The 13,055-nt window shown below is 38.1% G+C and overlaps 1 protein-coding gene across 1 annotated transcript in view; it reads right to left on the bottom strand.

Moving 5' to 3' along the window:
- Window positions 1–10,571, bottom strand: part of LOC110947061 (protein CIP2A homolog) — a 43,843-nt gene extending 33,272 nt beyond the window's left edge. Inside the window, exons 1-2 of the mRNA XM_051940426.1 lie at window positions 10,349–10,571; window positions 9,327–9,544 (exon numbers count right to left, since the gene is read on the bottom strand). Coding sequence (XP_051796386.1) covers window positions 9,327–9,544; window positions 10,349–10,571 — 441 coding nt within the window. The remainder of the gene's footprint in view (window positions 1–9,326; window positions 9,545–10,348) is intronic.
- Window positions 10,572–13,055: the final 2,484 nt, after the last annotated feature.

The following is a 13,055-nucleotide window of genomic DNA, read 5'->3' as shown; positions in this document are numbered from 1 at the left end:
AGAAACCTCTAGATTCCCAGCCACGTTTTCCCCGCCACCAAACTACTTCTGTCTGCACATTAAATCCGTAATTCAGCATCTAGTTCTGCCTCGCTGTGTGTTCTCTGCTTGGGTTCTTCCAGCCGTGCCTAACACTAACAATACAACTATATAATAAGACAAAAGAAGTCTATATGGTTAGGATACACTCTCTCTGTGTCTTGTATTGAGTGACAGAGAGAAGTGGGGTGTTTGTGTATCATGGACTTCTTCACAAACAATGCAGATTCGATGTGTTTTTTTTCAGTATTAGTCCTGATCAATCTGTTATATCTCATAAATTGAGTCCAGATGCAGGAATCATCACTCTGGTGATGCTGAATTTCCTTTATTTTCAGACATGAACTGTTCAGTTAATTCTTGTAAAGACAATTCTACAGTGCCTTGTGAAAGTATTCGGCCCCCTTGAACTTTTCAACCTTTCGCCACATTTCAGGCTTCAAACATAAAGATATAAAATTTTAATTTTTTGTCAAGAATCAACAACAATTGGGACACAATCGTGAAGTGGAACGAAATTTATTGGATATTTTAAACTTTTTAACAAATAAAAACCTGAAAAGTGGAGCGTGCAATATTATTCGGCCCCCTTGCATTAATACTTTGTAGCTCCACCTTTTGCTGCAATTACAGCTGCAAGTCGGTTGGGGTATGTCTCTATCAGTTTTGCACATCGAGAGACTGAAATTCTTGCCCATTCTTCCTTGCAAAACGGCTCGAGTTCAGTGAGGTTATATGGAGAGCATTTGTGAACAGCAGTCTTCAGCTCTGCCCACAGATTCTCGATTGGATTCAGGTCTGGACTTTGACTTGGCCATTCTAACACCTGGATACGTTTATTTGTGAACCATTCCATTGTAGATTTGGCTCTATGTTTTGGATCATTGTCCTGTTGGAAGATAAATCTCCGTCCCAGTCTCAGGTCTTTTGCAGACTCCAACAGGTTTTCTTCCAGAATGGTCCTGTATTTGGCTCCATTCATCTTCCCATCAATTTTAACCATCTTCCCTGTCCCTGCTGAAGAAAAGCAGGCCCAAACCATGAGGCTGCCACCACCATGTTTGACAGTGGGGATGGTGTGTTCAGGGTGATGAGCTGTGTTGCTTTTACGCCAAACATATCGTTTTGCATTGTGGCCAAAAAGTTGGATTTTGGTTTCATCTGACCAGAGCACCTTCTTCCACATGTTTGGTGTGTCTCCCAGGTGGCTTGTGGCAAACTTTAAACCAGAATTTTTATGGATATATTTGAGAAATGGCTTTCTTCTTGCCACTCTCCCATAAAGGCCAGATTTGTGCAGTGTACGACTGATTGTTGTCCTATGGACAGACTCTCCCACCTCAGCTGTAGATCTCTGCAGTTCATCCAGAGTGATCATGGGCCTCTTGGCTGCATCTCTGATCAGTCTTCTCCTTGTTCGAGGTGAAAGTTTAGAGGGACGGCCGGGTCTTGGTAGATTTGCAGTGGTCTGATACTCCTTCCATTTCAATATGATTGCTTGCACAGTGCTCCTTGAGATGTTTAAAGCTTGGGAAATCTTTTTGTATCCAAATCCGGCTTTAAGCTTCTCCACAACAGTATCTCGGACCTGCCTGGTGTGTTCCTTGGTCTTCATGATGCTCTCTGCACTTTAAACAGAACCCTGAGACTATCACAGAGCAGGTGCATTTATACGGAGACTTGATTACACACAGGTGGATTCTATTTATCATCATCAGTCATTTAGGACAACATTGGATCATTCAGAGATCCTCACTGAACTTCTGGAGTGAGTTTGCTGCACTGAAAGTAAAGGGGCCGAATAATATTGCACGCCCCACTTTTCAGGTTTTTATTTTTTAAAAAAGTATAAAATATCCAATAAATTTCATTCCACTTCACGATTGTGTCCCAATTGTTGTTGATTCTTGACAAAAAATTAAAATTTTATATCTTTATGTTTGAAGCCTGAAATGTGGCGAAAGGTTGAAAAGTTCAAGGGGGCCAAATACTTTCGCAAGGCACTGTGTTTATATATATATATATATATATATATATATGTAAATAATATTACCCAAACCAACCCAAAAATGTATTGTCCGTGCTAAATGTACAGGTTCAAGAGTTATTGTACTGGGATTTATTGCACCGGTTCAGCTACTTTATGGCACAGGGGTAAAAACTATTTAACAGTCTGGTGGTGCAGGTCTGGTGCTGCTGGTTTTTCCGATTCTCTGATGGCTGCTTGGTACAGATTTAGTATCAGTGGTACCTATTCTTGTGTTCAAGAAATAGTAGGCAAAGTTGTGTATTTGTGAACTAGATTAGTCATGATTTAATGAAATAAAACTCCATGATGAAAATGCTAGTAATTGAATTTTAGAAGATTGTTTTTCTTTTCTTTCAGGAAACCCACAGTGTAAAAAAGGCCTTTGAAAAATACTTCTAAAAGACTAGTCATATGCTATTTAAATAATTGGTTAAATATTTTTAAAAGATGGACAGCAGATCACAGTTCCAGACATTAATGGTGAAATTCAGTCAACATTAACTTTAAAGCCTCTGCTGCCTGTGTTCACACAACACTAGAATTGTGCATGTTTGTGCTCTTATCCTTTCTAACTTTTGCTGCTTTAACAATAGTGTGTCCACAAGTAAGTAACACAGTCAGACACAATGATCTTGCATACCTATATGTGTATGAGATGACAAGCGGTGACACACAGGTAATCTCACACAAGAAAGCACGTGGGCTTAGTACATTGTGCGCTCAGTAGGCATGTGAACACAGCCATTCACACAAACACACACATGCTGTCAGTGGAACGCAAATGTTCCAATGTTATTTAAAGAAGTCCAATTAAATGTAATGCTCAACATAATATCTCTCTCTACTTTCATTAACTTGCATTTCTGTAGAAAGGAAGGCGAGATGAGCATTGACAGGGACCTCCCACGCCGCTGATAGCTCCAGCAAGTTGCTGCACAGTGCAACAGCAGCCTCTAATGGCAGAATGCAGCTCCACACATCCTGTAAATGGCCTCAACTCAACTTACAGTTTTTCACAATTGCTAAAACACTAAACCCCATTCTCTGAACCAAATTCTCAGTGGCCTAAACTCATTTTTCGAATCAAACACTCTTTTGGCGAAAACTTAAACACTGTTCAGGTCCTATGCTCAATTTGCAAAACTCATCTGGTCTTTTTTGCAAAACCTTAGACACATTCTCAGTCACTAAACACATTTCACAACATTTTTGCAAAATTGTAATCACTGGCAGCAAAATGTGAACACAACTCCAACACAGCTGTCATCTTTTACACACAACAACTCAAAATTGAACACACAGGTCTCTAATGATGTGATCAGACCAAGTGGGAAGGATAAAAGCCAGTTCAGAGTGCACAGGTAGCACATGTGCTTCCATGGACAATGGATGGAAACATACAGAGAGGCAGGAACATAATTGGTCAACGTGCCATTGTGGAAGTCCCTGGACAGCGTGGTGGCAATGTCACCCTTTGTGCAGCCATAAGTAACTGGGGGGTTCTCCACCGTCATGCAAATCTGGGACCATACAACGCTGAACATCTCCTGGCATTTCTAGGTGGTCTAAAGAATGTTATGACTGAACATGAGCAGCAGAATCAGCAAGAAGTGCGTCCTATATATGTCATAGTTTGGGACAATGTGAGGTTTCACCATGCTGTCCTGATTCGTGAGTGGTTCACTAACAACCAGCACTTCTTCAAGGTTTTCCTTCCACCCTACAGCCCCTTCCTGAATCCGTCCGTGCCTCCAATTTTGTTAGATCGGATTCTTTGGTACTGTTAATGAGGAACCCCACACGAAGCAAGGAAGACTCAGAGTCAAAAATATTCAATTAAGAATATTTAGTAAAAACTCATTGGATAGTACAGAAAATGCATGCATGCAGATCCTATCTTGCTCAAACGCTGACAGCAGATTTACTAGGCTAAGACAATATTCTTTCTGCATGCAGCGGTTTTCACAAGAGAGAATGAATCCTAAAGCTGTTACATGGGTTTTTAACAAAGAAGATGTTGTCTTCTGATTGGTCCACATTGCGGAAGGCCTTCCGGATGTCTTCAGTCTTCGTCCAGTCCGAGCCGTCTTCCTCCTGTGATGAGTGTCTCTGTATGTGTGTGTGCGTGTCAGCTCCCTGTGACTTTTGCACAGACTTAGAGCTCTCCTCTCTATGATCAGAAGTCTCTGTTCCATTTTGTGCAGAATTAAACATTTTACTGATTCAGTTTTAGTCAATGTATACTTTAATAACAATTTCAATGATTTAATTACACATATACGGCAGATCAGAATGATTCTATTCCTTAATCTGATTTAATTTAGGATCCTCATTAAATAGTATAAGATTCCTCTGCTTATCCCCATTTTATTGTTAATTTAAGACATTGCTGATTTCATTTCCTTTTAAGTATTTTTCTCATGAACATTATATTTTAATCTTAATTCCCAATATTGTTTACGGTATAATACTTTAACTTTTATTCCTGTTTAAGCAACTGACCTTTACTTAAACCTTTCTGCCCCTTTTCCGTCCCCAGTGCCTGCGTGACACTCAGCACATCTCTGAACCCACAGACCTCCTGTCCTTCAAGGTGCTCCATCCGGTTTAACGGGTGTTGTACCTTTTTTTTCTGTCAGAACCGTCAGCCTGTGTCTTATTTTTGTGTCAACTTGTCAAAATGAGGCGAGGATGGTATGCGAGTAATTTTCCCCTCAGCGCTCTTCTTAAAGGTCAGATGAAACCGCAGGCCTTTTGCTAAATAGAGCATGAAGTATTTACCTTAGGTCAACATTTTCCTTTAGGTTAGAAGTTGAAACTTAAACATTTTGCTTAGATCAACACCTCTTTTATCAGGTTACAAGCTAAAGCTCAAACATGCATTCATAAGCACTCTAGTATATTTGATTATAGGATTGATACAAGTTGCAAACACACTGATATATGATTGATTACATGATATGATTAAATGAAGATTAATAATGATTATATAAGTAATAACTAAAAGAGTAATTAAAGCATGATAGTTTAATAGATGGGTAGAATGAATATTCCCCACACAATCCGCTTTAAAAGACTTAATTGCAATGGTGCGCCAGTTGGGTATTCCAACATGGTTCTGTTCCTTTAGTTCAGCAGATCTCCGTTGGCCAAATCTCCTGAAGGCATTATTAAAAATAGAAGGCAGTACCAGGAGAGAAGAAGATCTAAATTGGGCAGAGAGATGTGATCTATTACGTCGTAATCCTGTAACTGCGGCTCGAATGTTTGACGCGCGTTGGCAGCAATTCCTAAACAAAGTCCTTAAATCTCCTGCTCATCCAATTGGCGAAATAATTGATTATTTTTATTGCATAGAATTTCAGCAGCGCGGGTCGCCACATGTACACTGTTTGTTTTGGATAAAAAAACGCTCCGAAGATTGGCATAAACAAAGATGAAGAGGTAGTTGAATTTGTTGATAAATACGTTTCCTGCAAGCTACCCTCTGACCCAAATTTATTAGAAAAAGTTACTTCAGTGCAGCAACATTCCAAACGTCACTCCAAAACGTGCAAAAAAGGCAAAAAGACGTGTCGCTTTAATTTCCCACGACCTCCGTCCATGCGTACGTTTATTAAACAAACAGATGAAGGTTTAAATTCGATAATGCCAAAAGAAAAAGCTCTCGCGATCATGACTGCACTTAAAACAGCTATCTTAGATGAAGATTTACCTATTGATAGTGTGCAGTCATTGTTTAAAGGTCTTGGATTAGATCAGAGCACTTTTGAACTGGCTTATAAGGCGTTAGGCGGTCACACACACATTTAGTTCTAAAGTAGGGTATTAAAGAAGTTTGGGTTAATAATTACAATCCGAAATTGTTGGATGCTTGGAATATGGATATTCAATTTGTTGTCGATGCGTGGGCATGTATAGTTTACATTATTTCATACATATCCAAGGCAGAGAAGGAGATGGGTTTGCTCTTCGGTAATGCTCAAAAAGAAGCTTCCAAAGGTAATGTTAGTGCAAAAGAGGCATTGAAAAAGCTAGGGAGCATTTATTTACATAATCGTGATGTCTCTGCACAGGAAGCTGTTTATCGCGTCACAAACATGCACTTAAAAGAGTTTTCACGGAAAGTAGAATTTATTCCGACAGGCGATAACCTAGTTAGATTGAGCAAACCTATCGGTCAAATACAGAACGAGTCATTAGACAATATTTGGATGACTAACATTACAGAGCGTTATCAGAGTAGGCCTATTGACGGCACATTTAATGATATGTGCATCGCTAGTTTTGTATCAGAGTACCGCGTTCTTAGTCAAACAGAAAAGTGTAAAAAGTCAATTCAGTTATAAAATTCATTAGGCTCGATAGCAAAAAGAGAGCGAACACAGCCAGTGATTGTTAAATATGCGTGGTTCTCAGAAACAAAAAATCTTGAATTGCATCCTACAATTATTTTTACCGTATCGCAATGAAAACGATCTTAAGCCAGGTCAATTTGAAACATACCAACAATTTTATGAACACGGGGAGGTGCGATTTAGTAATAGGTCTGTTCATTCGGTAAAATCGATCGTTGATGGGAATAGGCGTCGTTTTGAAATAGAGGAGGAGAATTTGGACGAGATGCAAGAGAAAATGGGTTCTGAGGACATTTTAGAAGAGGCATTGAAACCTCTGCCCAGAGGTGGAAGTTGAAAGGTTGGAGTCGAAAGGGGAGTTTAGTGAGATGTTGCAGGAGGTCCACTCTGAGCATGATCAAGAACACATCCCTGATTTGGCTGTGAGACACAAGGAAATTGGTCATTTTGAGACAAGAAATGTGATGAGTCAAGCTGAGGGTCTCTCACTTGTGAGAAGCCTCAATGAGGAACAGCTGTCCATTTTTTTTTTTACAAAATACGGCAATGGTGCATAGAAAAGGCAGCTGGTAATAATCCTGAGCCATTTCACGTATTTATTACAGGAGGAGCAGGCACCGGTAAAAGCCACCTTGTTCGGGCCATTCAGTACGAGGTGTCGTGTTTGTTGGCCCCTATTTGTCACGATCCCGATAATATTAGCGTTTTATTAACGGCTCCAACGGGGATAGCAGCGTACAATTTACAGGCGGCTACTATTATACTACATTTAGCATTCCTGCAAATCCCCCAAAACACTATAAACCCCTTAGAGAGGAGAAGCTTAATACGCTGTGCGCAAAATACATGGACATTCAAATTGTAATCATTGATGAAATATCAATAGTTGACCAAAAGGTGTTTATGCATATTGAGGGTAGATTAACTCAGATTAAACAGACACCTAATTCGGTTTTATTTGGAAACGTTTGCGTGATTGCGGTAGGAGATTTTTATCAGTTGCCTCCGGTTAAAGGTGAGGTTTTGTTAAAAGAAACTCTGGGCATTAATTTTTTTAGAGATTTGTTCAAAATAGCAGAATTAAAAAAGATCATTCAGCAACAAGATAGCGTTTTTGCAGAGCTTTTAAATCGGTTAAGAGTGTGTTCAAGAGGGGCACCCATGCTTCAAAATGATACAGATATATTGAAGCGTCGCGAAACGGGTGAAGACTCCGATGTGCTGCACATTTTTTCTAGAAGGGAGTACGTGCAGACATATAATTTAAAGAAACTTAATAGCGTGTGTTCTGACGTAAAAATCATTAATGCGCAAGATTTTGGTATCGATAAAAACACGGGAAAATTTAAAAAATTAGAAGGCCATCTGTGTCTCCACAAATCCGAAAAAGACAGTTTGGTCGAGTCACTTTTTATTGGTGTTAATGCCTGTGTTATGCTGTGTAAAAACATAGGGTAGCACTTTATAATAACTGTACAATATAAAGCATTAACTAAGCATTAGTAAATACTTTAGTCATCATGAACTCATTATTTGTAAAGCATTATTCATTATTGCTGCGCCGGGCATTATTCATACGTTACGGCGGCATGGCTCAGTGGGTAGAGTGGCCGTCTTGTAACTGGAAGGTTGCCGGTTCGATCCTTGGCCCATCGTGCTCATGTCGAGGTGTCCCTGAGCAAGACACCTAACCCCTAATTGCTCCTGGTGGGTCGTTGTTAGCGCCTTGCATGGCAGCTTCTGCCATCAGTGTGTGAATGTGTGTGTGGGTAAATGTGACATATCATGTAAAGCGCTTTGGATAAAAGCGCTATATAAATACAACCATTTACATTACTAACATTAGAAAACATAGTTATAAACGTTTAAAATACACCCTATTAAGCAGTAGTAAAGTATAAGGAGAATACTTAATTCATCATTAATGGATTGCCAGTAAAGCATTATTCATACATTACTAACCATTAGTAAACAGTTATAAATGTTTGAAATATATACTATTGGCGATTTCTTCAGCATTAGTAAATACTTAATTCATCATGAATTCATGATTTGTATAGCATTAATAATAAATTACTCAGCATTAGTAAACACGGTTTGTGGGTCGTTTGTTGTCCATCAAAAACCTAATCGATGTGCTTAATGATTGCATGTTCATACTTTGTAAACAATAGATTCCCCATTTATAAATAAATGCTAGATCAATTAAAAACCAGTTATTTATGAGTCATTAATGTTAAGAATATAATTTAGAAAGTCAATTAACGACCATATACAAACCATTTATGTTCATAGTTAGTGGGTGCGCTTATACATGTTTTATAAACAGTTTTTCATAGTTAGTGATTAAGTTACCTACTACTCATTAGTTAAGTATTTTCCGTGAGCCCATCTAAAGTGAGGATTATTTATCCCTTATAAAGCATTAATAAATGCGAAAGAAGCAGTAATATAGCAAATAATATTCATTGGAACAACGGCTGACAGATTATTGCATCTTATTAAAATAATACTTCGTACATGGCATGAAAAAACTTCAGTAGTATAGATGTAAATCAAAATAACAAAATAAACATTTACATTCTTGTATGAACGTTAAAAAAATGCGTTCTTACAATACAAAATGTAAACATGGCTGTATGAAGTGAAACAGTGCCAAATAAAAATAAACATTTTATAAAATCTTTACAAAATAATTCTCTGATTCATTTCCAAAGTCTGAGTAGACAATAACATGGCCTCATGTGTTTAAGAAGTAAACTAAACTATTGCAGAGTATCTGTGAAAAACCTTCCTACAACACCAAAGCTCACTTTTTATGGATGGGCAGCAGCTTTCCAGAAGCCTTACAGACTCTGCCTTACACCTTTGTCTACCTCAATTGCAGTTTCACACTCTACCTTAAAATCAGAGAGTTTCAATGTGCGAACATTGTGCTTCTGAACCAGATCCTTGTATTTGCCCAGCGCAGAAATGAAAAGCTCTGCGACTGGAGCATTGGCCACGACCGTGTTGCGGTCCACACCGACCCGCTTAAATGCTGCAGACATGGTCGCTGCTTTATTGAAAATCTTAAGGATCTTTTTGTACCGGGCCACCACCTGGTCAGGATTTTGGGCTACATTTAGAACAGATAATGTAATTAGTTTTATCCTCACAAACATGCACACACAGAATATAAGCTGCTTTCATTATGAACAAAAAAAGAAACTTAACTTCAGTCTTTTATACTGTACCTCCCCTTTAATAATACCAATAGGTATTGTGTTGTGTATCTTTTTATTGTCACCTTTACAACAAGGTACAACAAGGTTTGTTTGCATGTCATTCATGGAATGAGCAGCACAGCCAAATGTGTGGGTAGCATTTTTTTGCCTTTTGCCAAAATTCATTCCACCATATCCCCCTTTTAATAATGCCAATAGGTATTGTGATATATAGGTAGAGTGTTTGATATCATTTCTATCATTGATTAGTAACCTTTACAATGAGGTACAGCTTGTAGGGCATTTCTGGAAAGACCAACACAGCCAATCATGTGGGTAGCGCTTCCCCATAAATTGTTAAAATGGCCTGGCAGGCCTGTAATACTGTTCTGTTGGTAGTCACCTTTGTAGCAGTAAAGAAAAGAAAACCTGTGTCAGGGAAACCTAAAACAAGAGTGAATGCCAGCAGAACAGTATTGCAGGCCACTTGGGCAAATTTGGGGCAGGGCGCTACTCACACGTTTAGCTGTGCTGCTCAGTCCACGAATGCCTGATGCTTACAAGCTGTACCTTGTTGTAAAGGTGACTAATCAACGATAAATATGATATAAAACACAATGCAAATGGTATTATGAAAGGCAAGATATAACAGACCGAAGTCATCTTTCCCTACTTTTTGTGCTTAGTTTATTTACCAGTAATTTATTTTTTTGTACCTCTCCGAAGTGTCTTGAGGCCTTTTTTTTCTGACTTCTTCGCACTGTTTTTCCCTCTCCCCTTCTTCTTCTTCCTCTTCTTATCCTCTGATGAGGATATGTCGAATGAGGAGTCAGAGTTACTCTCAGAGGAGGATTCCTTTGAGCTGTCGGAAGAGGAAAGTGAAGACAACATCTCCCGGACAGAGGGAGATGTTGTGACTAGGGTGGAGGTGGATGCCATGTTATCTTTTTTTAAGAGCTCTTAAAACAGATACAAATTCAAACATAAGGTTACACAGCACAGAATGGAAAAATTGTAATGGAAATGGAAATGGAAAAATACTTGCACTCATTTAGATTGACAACTCTCTCTCAATAATTGTTAAAGTGAAATAATGAGACATGATACAAAGATGGGTGAAAATCATAAGGGCTAATATTAATTGAGATTGGAATGTCTACATGACATGAGTCAATTGAGCGCTTTCATATTGTATGCTTATTCTTCCTTTCTTATGTCCCTGAGAAACAACTTCTTCCACAGAATTGAATGAACAACACAAAAACACATAAATACCACATAAAAAATGATTAAACGATAACTAAACTTAACCCATTTAGACTCGGGAAGCATCTGTGTCACTTATCACTCTCACTATTCAAAAAGAGCAGATCTACATAAGCATGACTACAAGCTATTTTTGAACAGTTTTGCAGATCTTTGAATATATCAGAGAACATTTGTAACGCAAATGGTTGCTTCTGGAGGGTCCTTAAGGTGTTCTGGTTTGAAGAAATTGCATGTACAGCATATTTGACCAAACTGTGCATTTAAACTCTGGAGCAGCATTTGAAAAAATCATGAATGCATCATTAACGTGAACGTAATGTTGACACACAAATTGCATATTCAGAATGACTTGACATGTGATCTATATGAAGGCAAATGATGTTTAAGGTGTTCTGGTTTGAAGAAATTGCATGTACAGCATATTTCACCAAACTGCGCAAAAAAGCTCAGGACCAGCATTATAAGAGCAGAAAAATCATGAAAGCTGCAGCAACGTGAACATAATGTTGACACACAAATTTCTTCTTCAGAATGACCTGAAATGTGATCTATATGAAGGCAAATGATGTTTAAGATGTTCTGGTTAGAAGAAATTTGCATGAACAGTATATTTGACCAAACAGTGCATTTAAACTCTGGAGCAGCATTCCTTCTTCGGAATGACTTGAAATATTAGCTCTATGGAGGCAAAAGATGTTTAAGATGCTCTGGTTAGAAGAAATTGCATGGACAGGATATTTGAAAAAACTGTGTAATACAGCTCAGGACCAGCATTTTAAGATCAGAAAAATCATGAAGGCTGAAGTAACGAGAACATAATGTTGACACACAAGTTTCAACATCTGAATAACCTGAAATGTGATCTATATGAAGGCAAATGATGTTTAAGGTGTTCTGGTTACAAGAAATTGCATGGACAGGATATTTGAAAAAACTGTGTATTACAGCTCAGAACCAGCATTTTAAGAGCAGAAAAATCATGAAGGCTGAAGTAACGTGAACATAATGTTGACACACAAATTTCTTCTTCAGAATGACCTGAAATGTGATCAATATTAAGGCAAGTGATGTTTAAGATGTTCTGGTTAGAAGAAATTTGCATGAACAGTATATTTGACCAAACAGTGCATTTAAACTCTGGAGCAGCATTTGAAAAAATCATGAATGCTGAATTAACGTGAACAAAATGTTGACACAAAAATTTCATATTCAGAATGACTTGAAATGTGATCAATATTAAGGTAAATGATGTTTAAGATGTTCTGATTAGAAGGAATTGCATGGAGAGCATATTTGACCAAACAGTGCATTACAGCTCAGGACCAGCATTTTCAGCGCAGAAAAATCATGAAGGCTGAAGTAATGAGAACATAATGTTGACACACAAACTTCAACATCTGAATAACCTGAAATGTGATCTATATGAAGGCAAATGATGTTGAAGATGTCCTGGTTAGAAGAAATTTGTATGAACAGTATATTTGACCAAACAGTGCATTTAAACTCTGGAGCAGAATTTGAAAAAAATTCATGAATTCTGAATTAACGTGAACAAAATGTTGACACACAAATTGCATATTCAGAATGACTTGACATGTGATCTATATGAAGGCAAATGATGTTTAAGATGTTTTGGTTAGAAGGAATTGCATTGAGAGCATATTTGACCAAACAGTGCATTACAGCTCAGGACTAGCATTTTAAGCGCAGAAAAATCATGAAGGCTGCATTAATGTAAACATGATGTTGACACACAAATTTCTTCCACAGAATGACTTGAAATGTGATTTATAAGAAGGCAGATGATGTTGAAGGTATTCTGGACAGCATGGACAGCATATTTGACCAGACTGTGCATTACAGCTCAGGACCAGCATTTTAAGCGCAGAAAAATCATGAAGGCTGGCTGTATTAACGTGAAATTCATGTTGACATTTAAATTTCTTCTTCAGAATGACATGAAATGCGATCTATATGAAGGCAAATGATGTTTAAGGTCCAAAGTGAGAGTGTTTAAACATTACCCCTGAGGTTAGTTCTTTCCAAACCTCTAAAACGAACCCAGGAATAGCACCAAGTGCAGGCAAGTCCTTAGAGAGAAGCTGACCGATAACGAATGTGAATGATAGATCAATTCTACTACTTAGAAAGGCT

Source organism: Acanthochromis polyacanthus, chromosome 20 (genome assembly GCF_021347895.1).
Source record: "Acanthochromis polyacanthus isolate Apoly-LR-REF ecotype Palm Island chromosome 20, KAUST_Apoly_ChrSc, whole genome shotgun sequence".
Taxonomy (NCBI): domain Eukaryota; kingdom Metazoa; phylum Chordata; class Actinopteri; family Pomacentridae; genus Acanthochromis; species Acanthochromis polyacanthus.
The sequence above is the reverse complement of the archived record's forward strand: the minus strand, read 5'-3'. Positions and strand labels throughout refer to the sequence as shown.